This window comes from Coenobita brevimanus, chromosome 85 (assembly GCF_032717465.1).
Source record: "Coenobita brevimanus isolate Jiangsu-jjx chromosome 85, ASM3271746v2, whole genome shotgun sequence".
Taxonomy (NCBI): domain Eukaryota; kingdom Metazoa; phylum Arthropoda; class Malacostraca; order Decapoda; family Coenobitidae; genus Coenobita; species Coenobita brevimanus.
The window spans coordinates 18,896,093-18,918,265 of NC_137038.1; the positions used below are offsets into that span (position 1 = coordinate 18,896,093).

At 43.1% G+C, this 22,173-nt stretch overlaps 1 protein-coding gene across 1 annotated transcript in view; it reads left to right on the top strand.

Moving 5' to 3' along the window:
• The first annotated feature begins 3,205 nt into the window (after nucleotides 1–3,205).
• Nucleotides 3,206–22,173, top strand: part of LOC145410368 (cyclin-dependent kinases regulatory subunit 1-like) — a 146,456-nt gene continuing 127,488 nt past the window's right edge. Inside the window, exon 1 of the mRNA XM_080280519.1 lies at nucleotides 3,206–3,265. Coding sequence (XP_080136645.1) covers nucleotides 3,210–3,265 — 56 coding nt within the window. The 5' untranslated portion in view covers nucleotides 3,206–3,209. The remainder of the gene's footprint in view (nucleotides 3,266–22,173) is intronic.

Consider the following 22,173-nt stretch of genomic DNA (forward strand, 5'->3'; position numbering starts at 1 on the left):
CTGATAGGTGGCCCTCGGGGCTGGGGCCAAACAACTCCAGGTGACGGCCCTGCTGCCTCTTACTCCGGGTGGAGGGCCATGGGGGAGTGGGGCCCAAGCGGCCCTGCTCTGGGGCCTGCTGGCCAGTCCTGGGAATCTGGGTGCTGCGGCCGCCTAAAGGGTGGAGCACTGTCAGGAGTAGACTGCGGCACCTCCTCTGCTGGATGTCCGTCAGGGGCCAGGGCCATCCAGGGGTAGGTTGCAGGACCAGGGCAGGACCACGCCACCACTCTTGGAATGGCAGCACCTCCGGGGAACCACACCTGGAGGGAGAGAGAGAAGGGCATCCCGCGCAGCCAAGAGGTGGAGTGCTGGCCGCGCAAGGAACCTTCTCCTCCGGGAGAACCCCAGGAACCACGGATGAAGGGCATACAGTGGCCACTCCTTCCCCCACATGTACAATGGCCGTTGTGGTGGTTCCGCAGTTCCTAAGGGCAGCAGCTGAAGGGCATACAGTGGCCACTCCTTCCCCCACACGTATAGTGACCGTTGTGGCGGTGCTTCTCCCAAAGGAGGAAGAGGCAGATGAGGGGCATACAGTGGCCGCTCCCTCCCCGGTATGTACAGTGGCCGTTACCGCGGCTCTGCCTGCCCCACGGGAAGTAACTGAAGGGCGTACAGTGGCCGTTCCTTCCCCGGCACGTACAGTGACCGTTACCGTGGTGTTACTCCCGTAGGAGGAGGAAGTGGGTGAGGGGCGTACAGTGGCCGCTCCCTCCCCGACACGTAATGTGGCCGTTATCGCGGCTCCACTTCTCCTTCCTTTGCCAGTCGGAGCGCACTCAATAGCTAACGCTCCGAGGCCATCTCCAGATGTGGCTGTAGCTGAAGGGCGTACAGTGGCCGTTGTGGCGTCGCTACAGGGGGAAACAACTGAGGGGCATACTGTGGCCGCTCCCTCCCCGGCACGTACAGTGGCTGTTACCGCGGTGTTGTTTGGGACTGAATCTCGAGCAGTCCCACCCCGAGCCTGGTGAAGGCTGCTCCGCCCGCAGGGTCGTCTCTTCCTCCTGCGCGGTTGTTGTTGGGTCAGTTGGGAGGAAGAGGAACTATAAGGTAGGGGAGCCCCGGCGCCCTTCTCGCTCTGGGTCAGTCTCATCCTGACCCGGGCTACCGTGGTGTCCTCCTGGGGTGGTGGTGGGGCTGCGGCTCTGCAGTGGGGTGCGGGGTGCCGGGGTGGTCGGTCCGGCGGTGGCGGAGGTGTGTATTTTAAATTGTAAGACAATGGTGATATATAGAATTGCCGTGACTATACTAGTGGCGCCCCGAAAAAGACTAAGTCCAACCAGCAGAGACAAATCCAGTGAAATAGTGTGGCCGCGGCTAAGTGACAATTCAGTGTGCCGCGGCTCGTGCCGTATCAAGTGTATAGTAATATCGACCCAACTGATCCTTTATTCTATTCTCATATAGTGGATCCAGTTAAGTATATTAAATGACAGTTATGCCTAAAAGCTGACACCTATGCCGTGCTCTCGTGACTGACAATATCTGTATAAGTGACCACCATTGTATTCTGCCCTCGACATCACTGCTGTTTGTGCACTTTGTATCTGAAAACCAAAACTGTCACCCTGTCCATCCTGTATCCAGTGTCTCTTTGTTTTTGTATTGTACGGTGTTGTTGTTTTTGTATTGTACGATATGTTAAGGTATACTGGGGAGTTTTTATGCCCTGTTCCTTTGTTGGTGCTTTACTTCCGACCGGTCCGGAAGGAGGACCCCGCTCAGTTCAGTTCAGTTGATAGGTGAGGAGTATTGCCTTTTCATCGGCACTCCTCTTGTCAATTCATTTTTCTAGTTAATTATTTTTCTTGTGTTTAGCTCGTGTTTTGCTCGTGTGTCTTTTTTTCTTTTTTTCTTTTTATTCTTTGCTATTTGTTCAGGTATTCCTCTTTCTTTCCTTAATTTCTCTCTTTTCCTCCATATATGATATAAACAGTCTTTTGTTCTTCCTATATTTTCTTCACTAAACAGTAATTGTCCTATTAAATTCTTTCCATTTTCTATATAAGGCTGTTGTAGGTGTTCTTCCTTATTCCTGTCTTCCTGATACAATGGGCTTAGTCGCGGGCGTTTTTTGGACGAGAGGTCGGACTAAAAACACCCCGCATAACATATAATAGTACTTCTCCCTTACACTGCCTTGGAAGCGCAGTTGTTAGCGGCTGTTGCTAGGTAACGGAGTGCTTCTTGAATGTTGCTGGGATAGAACCACTGAGCTCTATAATATGCAGAGGCTGTCTCCGTCGCAAGCGTGTGATTTTGGCCGCCATATTGGAACACTGGTACTCAAATTTAAATTCAAATACTTTATTTCCACTAAGCAGTAGTTATTAATAAAGATGGACTCGTCGCTTATAATACAAAAGCATTTATGGATTATGATTTTTTTTTTTCTGCCTAGTTCAACGAATTATATTGGGTACATTTAGCCAATGAGTATGAAACAACGTCATAAGTTGCTGCACTTATCCTTTATGGCACTATGGCAGAGAAAGGTAATGGCAGAAAGGAAAGAGTGTGTTGGACGTTGAAATGATACTGATGTTGAAGCTGTTTTCGTCGAAGTAATGGTGATGAAATGATGTGGGAAGTCTTTAAACTATCCATCTCATGAAACCCAATGTCCAGATCGATAAAGGCCAAAAGAAACATGGAACTATCTACAAGAGAGTGTGAACAGAAAAGAAGACATGGAAAGACTGAAGATAAATGGGCGCCTTTTGGTGGCCTCATTCATGCAGGGATATTGGGGAAGAATCTTCCCTCCCCACCCCAGGGGGTGAAAACAGTTGCCAACGAGTTTTTACTGTGCAATGCTAAAATTCAGCATTATAAAGCATGAGTTTGTTGTAACATCATAATCCTCATAAATAATTGAGCTTAATAACATCATCAGCAATCGATATAATGTAGACAGACAACTCATATATATATATATATATATATATATATATATATATATATATATATATATATATATATTATATATATAGTTGGTAATTTCAAAATTAGCGCTGAATATTTGGGCCAATTAGAGTGAGGCAGGTGCAGCTGGACCAATCAGCGGCCAAGCAGACAGTTAAACCTCTTGGACCAACACGTTTAAAAGTCTGTGTAGAAGCCAGAGATTATTTTCGTCGTGTTTGTGGCTTCCTTCAGTCATTATGCCGCACAGGATTTACTACTCCGATAAATATTACGATGATAAGTACGAATACAGGTAAGACAAGACTTTGCTTGGGTGAAAATATTTAAAATACGAGCTTGGTAATGCTGGTGCGAATGACCCAGGTAATGCTGGCAGAGCTGATGTAATGCAACTTACAGATGAAATAAGTGGATAACTGTGCTGCCTTCACCAGTCTCCATTAATTTGTATATTACCCTAGTCACTTGGTAGGGCCAGGATCCGCCAGCAGTCAGTCAGCTGAGGGAAGGCGGACAGGCCAACACCCTGAGGATACTGTAGTCCAATGCTGTACCGTTAAGGCAAAAGTTATAATGATATTAGTTAATTGGTGTGCTGTAGCCTGCAATAAGTTTTTTTTTTTTCTTTTTGCTACATTTTAAAAAATTTCGGTTAAATGTACACCTGAAGCAGCAGAAAGAGTTCACCAGTTCAATTCAGTTCCTCCAGTTTGTGTTCTGTATTTCCCAGGCTGTTTTCAAGGTGGTAAATTACCATTTCCTGCTGAAAAATTTCCCCTCTCTTATTATCATGATGTTCCTTAAGCTGTACCTATGACTGTCTCTGGTGTAATGGAAGTAACTCACTCAACATACTCAATGGTGGATATCATTTCCTAGTTTCCCAACTGGAGCTAAACTTAGTTTTGGTTAGGTTAAATTATTAGGTACAATAAAGCTAGGTTAGGTTAGGTGTAGCTGAACACTTAGGACAGTCCCTAGTGCCATTACACTGACGAATCAAAACAGTTGTTACGGTGGAAAAGCAAAAACAACCAAGGAAACAGACTTAACAAGAAACTTTTATTTGCCATCTCAGAAATAATCAGAAAAATATGACAGACTATCAGGAAGAAGGTGCTACTGTTGCTAAAAATAAAGTATGTTTACCAAATATAGCAGTAGATGCTTCACAATGGGTGGTATGAATGTAAGCTATGTACTGAATACAGTACTGTATATGGCCTGGTAAAAGATGAAGAATTCACCGCCAAGAGTAACTGAAAGTTTATATTTGAACAGGAAAAAGGTTGATGCTTCAAATAAATGTGATGGTAGGGAGTTCCAGTAGCATGTAATACGACAGTTGAAGATTCTTTCCGGGGCGTCGTCTTGGGTGTTGTGAGGATTTTGAACCTTTGACCTCTAGTCAAATGCTGAAGCACTGGGGAGAGATACGGTACGGCAGTAGTAGAATTGATGTGGAAAATTGGCCTGGGAGGAGGGTAGAGTCCTGGAGGATTGGAAGTCAGTTATAATTATTCCCTTGTAGCTACAAAAGAAAACAGGAAAAAAAATGATTGGCACCTTAATCATAGGGGCATTTGTCTTCTTAGTGCAATAGGAAAAGTATATACAATATATGGTAGGATACCCGTTGACAGAGTTAGGGAAATAACGGAGGAATTAGTTGGAGAAGAACGGAGGTTTTAGGAAAGAAAGAGGTTGTGTGGATCAGATATTCATTCTTAGATCTTTAGTGGAAAAGTTGCTGCAGAAGAGAAAGAACCTGTATGCAGCTTTCATGGATTTGGAGAAAGCATATGACAGGGTGGATAGACAAGGATTGTGGAAAGTGTTAAGAATATATGGAGTAGATGGGAAGTTGTTGAATGCCGTAAAGAGTTCCAAATGTATGAGGGTGCTAAGGCTGCAGTGCGTGTGGATAGTGAACTGAATGAATTTTTCTCTTTGAAGGTTGGATTGAAGAAGGGATGTGTCATGACTCCATGGTTGTTCAATCTGTACATGGATTGGGTAATAAAAGAGACACAAGGTAGGGCAGTAGATGTTGGAGTGGCCCTGATGAGAAAGGGCAGTGTTTGGAAACTCCCTGTGCTGTTGTTTGCAGATGATACTGTGTTGTTAATAAAGAGGAAGGGGAGCTGCAAGACTTGGTGGATGAGTTTGGGAGAGTGTGTAGGAAATGGAATCTGAAGGTGAATGCAGGGAAGAGTAAAGGTATGGTCTTTGAGAGAGGTGAAGTCAGTGAATGTACAGTGAGGTTGGATGAGGAGGAAATGGAAAATGTGAGTGCGTTTCAGTACAGTAAAACCCCGATATAACAGACTTCAATAGACCATAATTCACTTTTATGAGACTGGAGGAGCTACCGGACTAAATTCCTATATATTGGAAAAAGTCCGATAAAGCCAGAAGCAGTCCGGACTGCATGACCACTTCAGGTGTCTTCACCACAATAAGGTAAATAAAAGACATGTTTATCAGTGTACAGTACAGTATTATTATATATATTATTGTATACCACTTGATTAATGTAGTGAAGTTTTAACACAGTACAGTACTGCAGTGATTGTCAAAACAGTTTAAAAACTGTTCGTGTTATCTGATCTAATGTTTGATATATCGGAAAAAGTCTGGGTTAGCAGGGGGAAGTCCAGATGTTGCTTTTATCAAAATTTTGCATTTTTCGGAATGGCTTGGGCCCCAATTAGTCCGTTATAGTGATGTCTTATTGTACTTGTGTATTGTCGTGAATAAGGATGGTACCGGTAGTTTAGAGGATGAAGTGCTTGAAAGGGTACAACAAGGAAGAAAGGTTGCTGGTTCCTTGAAAGCAGTGATAAGAAACAGGGAAGTGAGCATGGAGGTGAAAAAGTTACAACATGCCAGTACTGTATTGTGATAACAACACTAAAGTATGGAAATGAAGCTTGGACCTTGATGGTGGGACACAGGTCAAGAGTGAGGGCAGTGGAAATGAGATATATGTGAGAAGCATGTAGAGCAGTGGTTCTTAACCTGTGGGTCGTGACCCAGATTTGAGTCGCCAAGCCATTTGGAGTGGGTCGCCAAGAGACAAATATATTACTGATATTATTAATGTTGTATACTATTACTTTTTAACATATTAATGTACTTGTCGATACTTCACACTTTACATTCTCTCTCCCTCTTTCTCTCTCCCCTACAGTAGGCAATTGCTTTTGGCTTAAAAAAAGATTATTACCATGCACACAACTGGGAGTAGCGTACCGGTACTGTACATTTTATATTTTAAAACTTAACCGTTTTCATTTGGGAGTAATGATGCCCAGCTCATGGCTTACATACGGTACCGAGGTCCAGAAGACATGGAAGAGGAATTTCTGTTCTGTCGGCCATTACATACGACCACAACCAGAGAAGATATTTTCAGTACTGTGGACTCATTCTTCAAGGAAGCAGGGCTTCAGTGGAGTCAGTGTTTTATGTCTGTTGTGATTGTGCACCAGCAATGCTGAGAGTACGTCATGGCTTCATTGCTAGAGTTAAAGAACAACATCCATTTGTGCTGATTGTTCACTGGCTCCTTCACCGTGAGAATCTTGCTTCTCAGGGGTTGTCACCTGAGTTACAGAAAGTGATGCAGGAAGCCATCCAGGTAGTCAGTTTCATTAATTGAGGGCTGTGCCCTCCAGGATCATCAGTCGGATGTGTTTTGATTTTGGTTCAGAACATGTACTTGTGTTGCACCACTCTGAGGTTAGGTGGTTGTCACGAGGAAGGGTGCTCCAATGGTTGCCTGAAATGCTGAACGAGACTGAGATATTTCTAGCAAAAACGAATCATTCACTGGCCCCAAAGATTCTCTGATTCAAAGTAGGTGATGCAAATGGCTTATCTTGCAGATATCTTTGCTGAGATTAACACCTTGAACATTTCAATGCAAGGTCACGATCAGACATTAGTTGGGCTGTCAGAGAAGGTAACTGCATTCAAGAGGACTCTGAAGCTGTGGAAGAGTAAAACTGAGACTGGGAAGACTGCGTCATTCCATCTTTGAGTGAATTTCTGGAAGACGAAAAATTTTCTGTCACCCAGGTCCAAAGCATCATTGTGGAACATATCTCCAGTCTTATCGAAGAGTTTTTTACTACATTCCTGAGAATGTGATGAAATATGCCTGGGTAAGAAATCCCTTCAGCATTGAAGCTGAAGACTGACCTGACGGGATTTCGAACATCAGCTACCTCCAGGAGCAGCTCATCGAGGTTCAGAATGATGAAACACTTCGTTATGATTTCAGGAAACAAAACGAATCACTGAGCTCATTCTGGATCAGAGTCTACAAAGAAAAGAAAATTCTTGGAGGTGAAGCCCTGAAAGCACTCCTTCCCTTTGCTACAACTCATCTGTGTGAGACAGGATTTTCTGCGCTCACAAAGTACAGAAACCGTCTAAAACCAGAGCATGACCTAAGATGCAGTCTGTCATCTAAATCACCCTGGTTTGAGAAGCTGATTGAAACATTTCAGTGCCAGGGATCTCACTGATTATAGCACTTTATGTCTCAGACAACATCCAAAATAGTGTCTCTCTCCTTAATGGTCAGAGTAAATAGGTGTATCTTGAACATGAATGAATTATTTTGATTTTCTGATCTTTGATTTATTTCTTTCCCGCCAAAATATGTTGATATTTTAGTTCTTTGGAAGTACATATAATAAAAATGAAATTTATTTATTATTACCATATTACTTTGGGGGGTAGTGTGATGAGTAAGGATGGAACTTTGGGGGATGAAGTGCGTGAAAGGGTACAGCAGGGAAAGAAGGTTGTTGGTACACTGAAAGCAGTGATGAGAAATAGGGAGGTGAGTATGGTATGGAAGTTAAGTCACTGCATGATAGTATTGTGATCCCTACCCTGACATATGGAAGCAAGGCGTGGACCTTGCAAGAGGGGAACAAGTCAAGAGTGAGAGCAGTGGAAATGAGTTACTTGAGAGGAGCATGTGGAGGGACAGGTTGACGTATGAAGAAGTGAAGGAACATTGTAGGGTGGATGTGGATGTGGTTGAGAAGATTAGGAGAAATACACTGAGGAGGTTTGGACATGTGAAGAGAATGGAAAATGAAAGACTGACTAAGAGGGTGTATGTAGGTGAGGTGGAGGGAGGGAGAGGGAGGGGTAGACCAAGGATGAGGTGGAGGGAGGGAGTAGAGAGGTATATGAGGGAGGGGGGGTGAGTTGGGGGGAGGGTAGTCAAATGGTGGGTGACAGAGCGATTTGGAGGCGTTTTGTCTGCAGCCACCCTTTGAGGGATTAGGGCGTCGGGCCATAAATAGATAGAGATAGATAAATTACTTTAGTTTTAATCACATGATATGACACATATGTTTGTTTCAGTTCTGGTGCAGAGTAAGTTTACGAGGGTCTGGGTCGCCATATAAACCATCTTCTGGATTTTGGGTCGCCAAGAAAAAAGGTTAAGAACCACTGATGTAGTCACATGGAGAGACAGACTGACACATGAGCAAGTGAAGGATCGTTGTGGTGTGGATTTGATAGGAAATGGTAGGAGAAACACATTGAAGTGGTTTGGCCATGTGGAGAGGATGGAGAGTGAGAGACTGAGGAGGTGACTGTATGTGAGTCAGGTGGAGGGGGGGAGAGGGAGGGGGAGGCCAAGGATGAGATGGAGGGATGGGGTGGAGAGGTATACAATATGAGAGAGGGGGGTGTGAGTTGGGAGCAGGGCAGTGAAATGGTGGAGGACAGGGCGACGTGGAGGCTATTTGTTTGTGGCCGCCCCGAACGGGATTGAGGCATCTGGTAATAGATAGATAGGTTGTGGTAGGTGGTGGCAACCATCATCCACTCACTTGATGTAGGGCTGCCTACTTCTTCCTTAGCCTTTATCATTCTCTTTCTGTGCCTGCCCTCCTCTCTTCCTATTTGTCCCATCTTTCCTGTCACTTCTTATTGCTTTTCTTTCCTTTACAGATGGCTTTACATTGAGTGACAAGCCAAATGGTTTCCTGTAAGCCAAGAAAGCATTTACAATGCTTGGTGGTAACCATATAACCAAACCATACGTGCTCCCTGCGTGTCAACAAGTGGGTTGGTGGAGGGTTAGTGCCCCTCTCCATAAAACAAATAAAGTCAAATGGCCACCCCTTATGGGATTATGGCGTCTGGGAATAGATAGATAGGTAGCAACACCTACGGCCTTAGAAATAACAACCCTAATGTGCATATGAAACTTCTGCTGAGTGTCAACTTTGACACTTAAGCCTTTGTGACAAAGGGAGGATTGGAGTGGGATACCAATTATGAAATAGACACCTTCATTTAAGACATTAAATAAAGCTCTGGAGAACCTGAGATGAATGCATTTGTTTGGTGGAAAGTCTAAACCCCATGTGTCAGCTGTCTGACAGAATATTGATGCTTTCTTGGAGAAGATCAGAAGCGATGGTTGATTTTAGAGAGTGGATAAGATAAAGTTTTAGGTCATTAGCATATAACATATATTTACAGGTTAGATTGGCTCCAATATAATTAACAAAAGTCAAGAACAACAAGGGTCCTAGCACTGACTCTTGGGGAACTCCACTGAGAACTGGTTTGGACAAGCTTTGGACTCTCATTTATGGAAACTTTCATAGATCTAACAGGACAAAACTTCTAATCCATTCAAGCAGGTTACCAGATGTTCCAGTGGAAACAAGCTTATCAAGCAGGGTCTGAATGTCAACTGTATCAAAAGCATTAATAAAGTCAAACAGTATGAAATCAACAGAGTGGCATAGATTGTACCAGTACTGTATGTGATAACTGTGGTTGAGGAGTTGTTCTGTTACTAACTTATTTGTTCAAAAACCAAACTGAGCATCATCAAATATAAGATGGTCATTTGTAAAGCTGTGCAGTGTCTTGCTGATTATACATTCTAGAGACTTACTGTACATGGAATAGGTGTTAGACTTATGGGCCGGTAGTTGAGGGGGTCCCTTCTAGGTCCTTTTTTGTGGATGGGGGTGATAAGCAAAGTTTACGAAGAAGAGGGCAGAGCACCAGTGGCGAGTGATTACCTGAAAAATAAGAAGGGGTAGGTGAGGACAGAAGCACTCTCTTTGTGTAGCAAGGGATGAAGGTTGTCTGGTCCCATAGCACTGTCCACTTTCAGGTATTTAAATAGTTATTCCACATTGGTACCGTAATAGAAATGTTTAGAGAAGAGACAGAGCCAGAATGTAGCTGGTGAGTGCTTGGGTTGTGTAGTTACCGGGTACTTGACTAGGAATACTGGTGTGAATGTTTCTACAAACTTGTTGGCCATAGTCATGTGGTCATCAGTTAGTTCATTGTTTATGAGGTAGGGGGCCAAATTTGGGTCCAGCCATTTTCTTTTTTTTGTATATAAGAGTCAGTAGCTGGGGTTTAGTCTAAGTGATGTTAGGTGTTCTTCAACTGAGTTGTGAAGAAATGACAGATCTTGTAAGCTGGGCATTTATAAAATTGAGGTGATAAAGTTTTTGTAGTGTCACATAGGATCTGCAACCATGCTGAGTTCCTGAAGATTTGTATTCATGTCATATCTTAAATCTGAGTTTAGTTAGGCTTTGGGGTGTTTTTTTGTACTGTGGTGGGAGAGAGTTGGCCTGTTTCTTAGTGGGTATGTTCTGCTGGGAGAGCATATGTAAAATTTGTCAGATGACAGAATGAGGTGTATAATGGATGCAAGAGCATACAGAGATTGGGGTGGTGGACTTTCTGACCATCATGTGTTGGTGGTGAAAGTCAAGTTTCAAATGCAATGGAGGAATAGAAGGAGGGAAAGACAGGAAGTAGTAGCCCATACAAGGAGGATAGAAAGGTTGCAAGAGATTGAAAAAAAGGTGGAATATAAGAGACAAGAGGAGCAATTGGGTACATATGATTTGGAGCAGATGGGGGACATGGAAGGTGTATGCAAGATATACACATAAGAAATCTGTGCAGCATGTGAGGTGGTGTGTGGGGTGAAGAGATGAGGCAGGCTGTGGCGCAAAAGAAGAAAACGTATAGTGAGTGGATGGGAAGCAGGGGTGTGGAGGAATTTGAGAAATAGAAGAGAGAGCTATATGTAGAGAGGGAGAGAGATGAAAAGATTAGTATGAGAGAGGAAGAAGAGAATGGATGAGGAATTTGGAAGGAATTTGAGTGTAAAGTGGAGGGAATGGAAGAAAATGTTTTGGAAAGAGGTACAGGGAGTACGACAGGGTGATAAAGAAGTTAGGCTAGTCGGGGAGTGAAAGATAAGAATGGTAGATTGCTAGTGGAGAAGGGAGAAAAAGTGAGCAGATGGAGAGAATACTTTCAGAAACTGGCAAGCAGAGAATGAAAGTGATGCAAGGATAAGTGGCTGGGGAATGGCTGGGAGAAGGAGAGAGGTGAGAAGAGAGGAAGAAATCAGTAGGATGGAAGTAGAGATGTGCCAATAGTATCGGTATCAGCAGTATCGGCCTTTTTTTTTTTTTTTTTTTTCAAGGTAAAAATATGGCCGATACTCCGATAGTTTTCTGGTTTATTATGTGATTCAAGACATGTTTCATGACACTGATAAGCAAATGGTTATGATATTATATTACATTATAATTACATGTATGATGTAACATTATCATATATTAATATTATTTATCGATTACTATATGCTTCTTCATTAACAACACTCACGTTACTGGCATCAAGTAAATCAAAATAAATTTAAATAAAATCAAAATAAAAAAGTATCGGTATCGGTATTGGCAAAGTATCGGCCATTTGTTAGTATCGGAGTATCGGTATCGGCTGAAAAGTAGGTATTGGTATCAGTATCGGCCAACATTTTGGTATCGGCACATCTCTGAATGGAAGTAGTGGAATCAATGAAGAAAGTCAGAATGGGGCAAGCCTCAGGAATTGATGGAGTGTGTGGTGACATGCTGAAGCATGGGGGAGAGACAGTACTAGAATGGATGTGGGCGATGTGCAGACTGGCCAGAGAGGAGGGTTGAGTTTCGGAGGATTGGAAGTCAGATATTATTATTTCCCAGTACAAAGAAAAAGGGGAAAAAGAAGTGTGTGGTAATCATAGGGGCATTTGTTTTCTTAGTGTAATAGGAAAAGTGTATGTATTTACAACGCTGGGTGGTAACCATATAACCAAACCATATGTGCTCCCTACATGTCAAGTGGGTTGGTGGAGGGTTAGTGCCCCTCCCTGTAAAACAAATATCTCAGAGTCAAATGGCCACCCCGTATGGGATTATGGCGTCTGGCAATAGATAGATAGATAGAAGATACTTATTGACAGAGTTAGGGAAATAACAGAGGAATTAGTTGGAAAAAGGAGGTTTTAGGAAGGGAAGAGGTTGTGTAGATTAGATATTCATTCTTAGATCTTTAGTGGAAATGTTTCTAGAGAAGGGAAAGAAGTTGTATGCTGCTTTCATGGATTTGGAGAAAGCATATGACAGGGTGGTTAGACAAGGATTGTGGAAAATCTTAAGAAAATATGGAGTAGATGGGAAGTTGTTGAATGCTGTGAAGAGTATGTATGATGGTGCTAAGGCTGCAGTGCATGTGGATGGTGAACTGAGTGAATTTTTCTCTTTGGAGGTTGGGTTGAAACAGGGATGTGTCATGTCTCCATGGTTGTTCAATCTGTTCATGGATGGGGTAATAAAGAGGTCCAAGGTAGGGTAGTGGATGTTGGAGTGGCCCTGGTGAGAGAGGATGGTGTTTGGAATCTCCCTGTACTGTTGTTTGCAGGTGTTGAGTGAAGACGAAGGGAAGCTGCAAGGCTTTGTGGATGAGTTTGGGAGAATGTGTAAGAAACAGAATCTAAAGGTGAATGTAGGTCTTTGAGAGAGGTGAAGTCAGTGAATGTACAGTGAGGTTGGATGGTGAGGAATTGGAAAATGTGAGTATGTTTAAGTACTTGGGTAGTGCTATGAGTAAGGATGGATGTTTGGAGGGTGAAGTGCTTGAAAGGGTACAGCGGGGAAGAAAGGTTGCTGGTTCCTTGAAAGCAGTGATAAGAAACAGGGAAGTGAGCATGGAAGTGAAAAAGTTACTACATGACAGTATTGTGATACCAACTTAACGTATGGAAGTGAAGCTTGGACGTTGTTGGAAGACACAAGTAAAGAATGAGAGCAGTGGAAATGAGTTATTTAAGAGGAGCCTGAGGAGTCACATGGAGAGACAGGCTGACAAATGAGGATATAAAGGAGCGTTGTGGTGTGGATGTGATAGGAAGCATTAGGAGGAATACACTGAGGTGGTTTGGCCATGTGGAGAGGATGGAGGGTGAAAGACTGACGAAGAGAGTGTATGTGAGTGAGGTGGAGGAGGGGAGAGGGAGGGGGAGGCCGAGGATGAGATGGAGGGATGGGATGGAGAGGTATATGAGAGAGGGGGGTGTGAGTTGGGAGCAGGGCAATGAAATGGTGGGGGACAGGGCGACGTGGAGGCGATTTGTTTGTGGCCACCCTGAATGGGTTTGAGGCGTCTGGCAATAGATAGATAGATAGACTCCCAACGACGTTGTTTTCACGTTTTGCAATTGCGAGGTCCATCATTAGCACGTTTTTCAAGTGTCATGGGTGATTTTGGTAGGCATATGTGGGAGACCTTTCTCTACCTGCCGCCAGGTGGCGACACTGCCTGAACCTGCATTACCCCCCAACCCCCCTGCACGCCATTTTCTTCGCAACTCACCCGTTAGCAGTGGCCGGGCCAGTAAAGACATGTTACGCTACAGTCTCTCTGATGACGAAATTCAAGGCGAAAGTGATTCCCGATGTGTAGGACAAATATTACATGGCGTTAGAGGAAGAAACATGCAGAAGTGATGAGGAGGTAACGTCACCAAGGAAGGTGTATGTTGATGTGTTTGGTGAGTGAAACAATGCTTATATCACCTATATTATTGTGTTAAAACCAATATCCCCTTGTCTATCTATCTATCTATCTATTGCCAGACGCCTCAATCCCGTTTGGGGTGGCCACAAACAAATCGCCTCCAAGTCGCCCCTTGTACTACATATAAATTCATACCAAGTAAATAAATATCTACCTATTCTGAGTACTGTAGTTTGGAATGGTTACCCCTCCCATAGAAAACATCTTCTCTGGAGTGCGACACCAGAGAACATGGTACCAGGTGAGGGGAGGGTCACCTGTACATGGCATGTGGAAGCTCAAGTGAGCACTTTCTCACTGAAGTTTCGATGTTTCTCATAAAAAGCAGAGGTTTTAGCCAAAGAAAATATAAACTGAAAATCTGCTGGGATTGGGAGGAGGTGGTCACTGGTGAAAAATCTGCTGGGATGTGTTGGTTTAAGGTGTCTGGCAATAGATAGATACTGTAGATAGTGCAATAGTCAGCAATTTCATCTGTGCTTAGATCCTTTAACTTGTATGATGACAGGGCTTGTCTGATCATGGTATATTAACTTTTGGGCCAATTAACCCTTTCATACACGGGGGCCCAGTGAAGAATCCAACCGCTCATATTCTTTCAGCGCTGGATTTGTCCAAGCAAAATCCAACCACTCACATTCTTTTGACGTAGGTTGAGTCCAACCTGTATTTTTTTCACAAAGATTTGTTGTGAAAAAAATACAGTGTGAGTACTGTATATGAGTAAATGAATACATTACTGAACGATAAAGTACAGTATGGAGTTTTATATCCTTTTTTTTTTTTTTTTTTTTTTTTTTTTTTTTATAGGAAAATCATTCATTCATTTGTAACATGTACCAGTTTCATAATACAGTTAAAAATTAGGGCAGGGGAAATGAAATTATTGTAATCATTTTTCGATGCAGCACAAATCGCTGAGTGAGGAATGTGGGGAGCGTGAGGTCTGGGCGGGCGAGAATGAAATGATAGGAAACAGTTCACTCAGAGCGGTCAGGGGTGATGAATGACTGTTGTTATTCTGCATGCCATTAGAAATTTTCTAGTATAGCTAGAAATGTCTTTTTTTTTTTTTAATGCACTGCAGATAAATGCTCTAAAATATTCTGTAATCATTGCTGAAATATTCATATGTCTTTGAGTAAATGAGCATTGAATAATTAAGTGAATGATACAATATGGTAATTCCTTTTTTTTTTTTTTTTTTTTTTTTTTTTTAAACATCATTCATTAGTTTATAACATAAACCAGTTTCAAAACAATACAGTTATAATAAGGGCAGAGGAATTAACCCCTTATCCGTGGGGCGTCACTTTCGTGACGCTTGGGAGCAAGGGATCATACCACGGGGCGTAACTTTTGTGATTCTGTGTTATTTTAAATTCACCCGGGCTTTCAAGTGGTGGCTTGTATCATCTATCAGTACTGCCAATGTCCAACACTAGTCAGCACTCCTAATCTCATCTGTACTCCCTTCCATTGTTGACAATTTAGCCATTTCTCCCCGTTCTTGACTCCCCTCCCTACCTCCCTTCCATTACCCTCTCCTCTCGCCTGCCCGGCCATTCTATCTATCTATTGCCAGACGCCTCAATCCCATTTGGGGTGGCCACAAACAAATTGCCTCCATGTCGTCCTGTCCCCTGCCATTTCACTGCCCTGCTCCCAACTCATCCCCCTCTCTCATATACCTCTCCACCCCATCCCTCCATCTCATCCTCGGCCTCCCCCTCCCTCTTTCCCCCTCCACCTCACTCACATACACTCTCTTCGTCAGTCTTTCACCCTCCCTCCTCTTCACATGGCCAAACCACCTCAGTGTGTTCCTCATAACACTTCCTGTCACATCCACACCACAATGCTCCTTTATATCCTCATTTGTCAGCCTGTCTCTCCATGTGACTCCACAGGCTCCTCTTAAATAACTCATTTCCACTGCTCTCACTCTTGACTTATGTCCTTCCAACAACGTCCAAGCTTCACTTCCATACATTAGAGTTGGTATCACAATACTGTCATGTAGTAACTTTTTCACTTCCATACTCACTTCGCTGTTTCTTATCACCGCTGTCAAAGAACCAGCAACCTTTCTTCCCTGCTGTACCCTTTCAAGCACTTCACCCTCCAAACCTCCATCCTTACTCATCACACTACCCAAGTACTTAAACGTACTCGTATTTTCCAATTCCTCACCATCCAACCTCACTGTACATTCACTGACTTCACCTCTCTTTTAGACCATCACTTTATATGAGGGAGAGGGGGTGAGTTGGGGGGAGGGTAGTCAAATGGTGGGTTACAGACCGACTTGGAGGCGTTTTGTCTGCGGCCACCCTTTGCGGGATTAGGGCGTCGGGCTATAGATAGATAGATAGATAGACTTTACTCTTCCCTACATTCACCTTTAGATTCTGTTTCTTACACACTCTCCCAAACTCATCCACCAAGCCTTGCAGCTCCCCTTCGTCCTCACTCAACAACACAGTATCATCTGCAAACAACAATACAGGGAGTTTCCAAACACTATCCTCACTCACCAGGGCCACTCCAACATCCACTACCCTACCTTGTACCTCTTTTATTACCCCTTCCATGTACAGATTGAACAACCATGGAGACATGACACATCCCTGTTTCAGCCCAACCTCCAAAGAGAATAATTCACTTAGTTCACCATCCACACGTACTGCAGCCTTAGCACCATCATACATACTCTTCACAGCATTCAACAACTTTCCATCTACTCCATATATTCTTAATACTTTCCACAATCCTTGTCTATCCACCCCGTCATATGCTTTCTCCAAATCTATGAAAGCCGCATACAGCTTCTTTCCCTTCTCTAGAAACTTTTCCACTAAAGATCTAAGAATGAATATCTGATCTACACAACCTCTTTCCTTCCTAAAGCCTCCCTGTTCTTCTCCAACTAATTCCTCTGTTCTTTCTCTAACTCTGTCAATAAGTATCCTACCATACACTTTTCCTGTTATACTAAGAAGACAAATGCCCCTATGATTACCATACACTTCTTTTTCCCCTTTTCCTTTGTACAAGGGAATAATTATACCTGACTTCCAATCCTCTGGGACCCTACCTTCCTCCAAGGCCAATCTGCACATCTTCTACATCCATTCTACTACTATCTCTCCCCCATACTTCAGCATTTCACCACACACTCCTGGGGCTTTCCCCAATTTAACTTTCTTCATTGTTTCCACAACTTCTATCCTACTGATTTCTTCCTGTCTTCTCACATCCCTCCTTCTCCCAGCCATTCCCCAGCCACTTATACTCGCATTACTTCCATCATGTATGTTCAACAATTCCTTTAAGTGTTCTCTCCATCTGCTCACTTTTTCTCTCTTCTTCACTAGTAATCTACCATTTTTATCTTTCACTCTCCTGCTAACCTCACTTCCACCCTGTCTTACTCTCTTCACCTCTTTCCAAAACATTTTCTTATAGTCCCTCCACTTTACACTCAAATTCCTTCCAAATTCCTCATCCACTCTCTTCTTACTCTCTCTTACTAATCTTTTCACCTCTCTCTTTCTTTCTACATATAACTCTCTCTTCCACCTCTCAACTTCTTCCACGCCCCTATTTCTCATCCATTCATTGTATGCTTTCTTCTTTTGTGCCACAGCCTGTCTCACCTCTTCATTCCACCACGCTGTTCCTTGCACACCCCTCCGTCTTCTCTTCATCCCCCACACCACATCACATGCTGCACATATTTCTTCTGTAAATATCCTGCACACACCTTCCACGTCCCCCATCTGCTCCAATTCATATTTGCCCAATCGTTCCTCCACTTTTCTCTTATACTCTGCCTTTTTCTCATCCTCTTGTAACCCTTCCACTCTCCTTGCAACTGCTCCTTCCTCTCGTCTTTCCCTTCTTCTATTTCTCCATCTTACTTGTATCCTAATTCTGGCCACCACCAAGTAGTGGTCAGAAAGTCCACTCCCCCAACCTCTATAAGCTCTTGCATCTATTACACATCTCCGCATTCTTTCATCCACACACACATAATCAATCATTGCCTTCCTTTCATTCAGTTCACCACCCACCCTTCTTATCACTCGCCATGTATACCTGTGGATCATTTTATGCCTGAAGAGGGTATTGGCTATCACCAACCCCCTCCCAGCACAAATGTCCATTAACGCACTGCCATTCTCATCTATCTCAGCAGGCACACCCCACTCACCAACTATCCCATCCACCTTCACATTCCGTACTTTACCATTCATATCACCGATCAAAAACACTCTCTTATTCCTTCCAAACTTTTCCATGCACACTTCCATATTTGTCCAGAACTCTTCTCTCACTCTGCTTGCACGATCTTGCATTGGCGCATACACACACACAATTGCCCACATTTGTATTTCAACTTTCAATCTTACCCACACAATCCAAGACCCAACTGATCCATACAGTCTTATGCTCTTCTTCCATCTTTTACTCACAACTATACATACTCCTTCCTTTGCCCTCTCATTCTCACCAACTCCTGCACATATACCCCATCCATACTCCCATTCTCTCACACTTTCTCCTTTCCATTTTGTTTCAGTCATTCCACATACATCCACTATTGCACCCTGAAGCACCTGGACAATTTCTCTCTCTTTCACCTCATCATTCGCTCCTCTTACATTCCACGTAGCCATTACCAAGCCCTTTGTCCGGTTCTTGGTCATCATCGTTTGGTCAGTCCTTGTTTGAGGCTTCTTGTTTGTTTTTTTAGTTAGTTGTTTTCCGGGGAGGGGCACTAACCCTCCGCCAACCCTTTTAGTCGCCTTTTACGACAAGCAGGGATGCTGGGGGAGTATTCTTGAAAAAAAAAAACCTACCCCCAGGGCCGTGCTACACTAAGTAAATCTTCCCTTGAATTTTCCACTGATTTCATCCATTGAAATTAGCCCTATGCCCTATTCTTATACCAAATAATGTATACAAAAAAAAAATAAGGTAAGTGATAGTGCCATACACCTGGAATTGGCTAATTATCACCTGACAGCACTTCATGTGCACTGGTTCGCTAATTTTCGCTGTTTATTTCCCCTTGATTTTTTTTTTTTTTTTTTTTTTTTTTTTAATGCGAGGAAGAAGGAACCAAAGGCCATGAGCCCGCAGTAACAGTTCCCTCCAAGAGAAAAACAAAATACAATAGAGAGCCAAATTCAAGATCCGATCATTTTGAGATGCCTGGACACACTACGTTTGAAAGACTGGAGATCATAGGCAGCAGGAAATACAGATAGAGGGAGACAGTTCCAGAGCTGACCTGTTGCATAAATGAAAGACTGGGAGTAACGGTTAACTCTTGCATTAGAGAGTTGGACAGAAAAGGGATGAGAGTTTGCTGCCAGACGGGTGCTATGCCCTGTCGTAGAGGTGAAGGAATGCAAGCAGACAGTTCAGAGGAGCAGTGACCATTAAAGTAGCGATAGAAAAGAGATAAAGATGCAACAGTGCGGCGAAGAGACAGAGGTTGAAGGGAGTCAGTAAGAGGAGGAGAGTTAATGAGACGAAAAGCCTTTGACTCCACCCTATTGAGAAGAGTTGTATGTGGGGAGCCTCCCCACACATGAGAGTTGTACTCCACACAGGGGCGGATAAAACCCCTGTATAGAGTCAACAATTGTGCAGGGGTAAAGAAAGAGTGGAGTCGGCTTAACACACCCAATCTCTTGGAAGCAGATTTTACAAGAGATGTAATATGATCTTTCCAAGATAAGTCCCGAGTATGTATAATCTATTCTCTTATTAAAAATATATACACTCAATCCTCGTAAACCGCGTGTTTATAAACCACGGATTCGTAAACCGTGGCAAAGTGGCTGTCAGACTGCCGGCACCCTTAAACCGCTGTTAAGTCACGAAAATCGCGGGTCTAGGCACCGAAGTGGGCCTTTTCCGAGGAGAATCGTAAACCGCGGCATTCAATTTGATAACCGCGACCCAACAACCATCATAATCAAGCATCAGTCATCTCTGAGGCAGACACTGAGGGCTTCCTGAGGGAGGCTGAGGTGCTGGAGAATGGAGAACAGCATGAGGGAGCACCCCCACCTCATGCTGAGAGGTTCTAAGTTCTTCCCAACACCACCTCATTTCATTCACATAAGCAATATCGTCATAGGATTAAGGTGAGATCCCTTAACATTGCTTATTTCTGTTAAATACATGCACTGAATATTCCTAAATTTGTTTGTTTGTGTTTGATGGTGCCTAGATAGGTGTAGGTAGGGTGCTTTGGGGGGTGGTTGGCCAAAGTCCAGACCCTAATTAATTTTTCACATAAGAGTTATTATTTATAAACCGCAGATTTTGTAAACCGCGACAGTGGTCCAGACCCAAATTGCCGCGGTTTACGAGGATTGAGTGTATAAGAAAGGAAGGGAGAAGCCTAAGTGATATTTACATTCACCTGGAACTACCTAATTTATTATGTATTGTCTAGATTTCCTGCCAATCATTTCATAGCGTATATATTAGCAGCTGTCATCACGCTGACGTTGGCAGCATTGGACTCCCCCTAGGCGGCTAGGCCACCACAATGTATTCAGTTTACTGTTGTCTTTCAAGGTGAAACCACGTCGGATTCGCGCCTGTCCAATTCCGCCACTTTTTAGCCCCATGCAAAGGGCCCTGTGACCTCTACCGCCTACTAAACCTCGTGTGGAAAGGGGTAAAGGGCTAAGTGATTGCTGTGGAACGTGAACAGGCTAATTTGTCAATGAAAATGATAGCCAGTGACTACTGTCTTTCTGATGAGTAAAACAGTGCAAGTGGAAATGTAAATAATGTGTAAACAGAAAGTGAAAGCAATGAATGTAAGTATAAGTGAACAGTGGAAAACAGTTTTATAAGTTACTGCAAGTGACAGTGCATAACACAGGGTAAATAAAGTAGAAATGTAAATAATGTAAATAAAATGAGAATGTAAGTAGAAATGTAAATGAGTAGTAATATAAAAATATGAGTATATATACTAGGAGTAATGAAAGTGAAAGTTTCACTCTAGCATGTATGAATACTATGAGTTGTGAAAGTGACAGATTAACTCTCAACGCTAGTATACAGGACGAGAAAGTGAATGCTACGTATTTTACTGAAAGAGAAATTGAATCCCTACAGTGACAATAAACTACTATTACTGAAGGAAACTTATGTATAAAGACTGTAGATATATATATAAGTGTTATATAGTAATAGAAATATAAAGTGTGAGTGTTTTTATGAATAATAAATGACAGAACACCAGCGGCGAACGATCACAAGTGGGAAGGTCATACGTGCTCGTAATTTTCATTTCTTTCACAGTTTTTTTTTTTTTTTTTTTTTTTTTTTTTTTTGAGTATGGATTCCAAACTATTTGAGAATCATAGAATAGTGTTTGTAATGATAATATGAGGCTGTGGTAATCATATTACGGGTTATCGGGAAGTGTAAAGTGGAGACTTTGTTACCTAACTTCAGAGGTCTCCACAAGTCCTACGGTACTTGACGAAGGCTCAACAAACATCCCAGGAGAAAGCTGAAGTTATGTGCCATATGCATATTTAATTTTAATATTCTAGGACTAATAACTGATTTTTGGCAAATATTTTTAGAGAGTCTGTCGGAGAGCGAATATGCCCGCGAGACACGCAAGTCAAGCAAAAGTAACCCCCCGGTTTAGGGGTTAATGATTGAAATCAGTTTCTGAGAGGTACCTCACGAATCGCTGAGTGAGGAGTGTGGGGAACATGAGGTCTGGCTGGTGAGAGACTCACTAAGTATGGAAATGGTTGGACTCAGGTGGTGTCAAAAGAGTGCGAGAGGGTTAAACTGCAGAAGAGAATCGTTTACATAGTTAAATTCAGGGGGTAGAAATACTGGTAAAGGTATCCAAATTTGTTTGGCCCTTGGCCTTCGACTGATGCTGCTACTGTGACTGAGGCAATAGGCAGGATGAAGGTGGGGAAGGCAGCAGGTGTATCTGGGTTGACTGCTGAAATGTTGAAGGCCTCAAGCGATATAGGGATGAGGTTAGTCACTGACCTGATAAATATGATTATTTATGAGTGTGTTGTCCCAGATGATTGGCTGAAGAGTGTAATTGTAAATGTGTATAAAGGGAAGTGTGGTAGGTGGGGGCACTCACCATTCACTCACTCAATGTAGTGCTGCTCTCGGGTGTCTGCCCTGTCCTCTCCTCCATCCGTCTTTCCTTCCATCTTCTTCTATCTTTCTTTTCTTCATTCT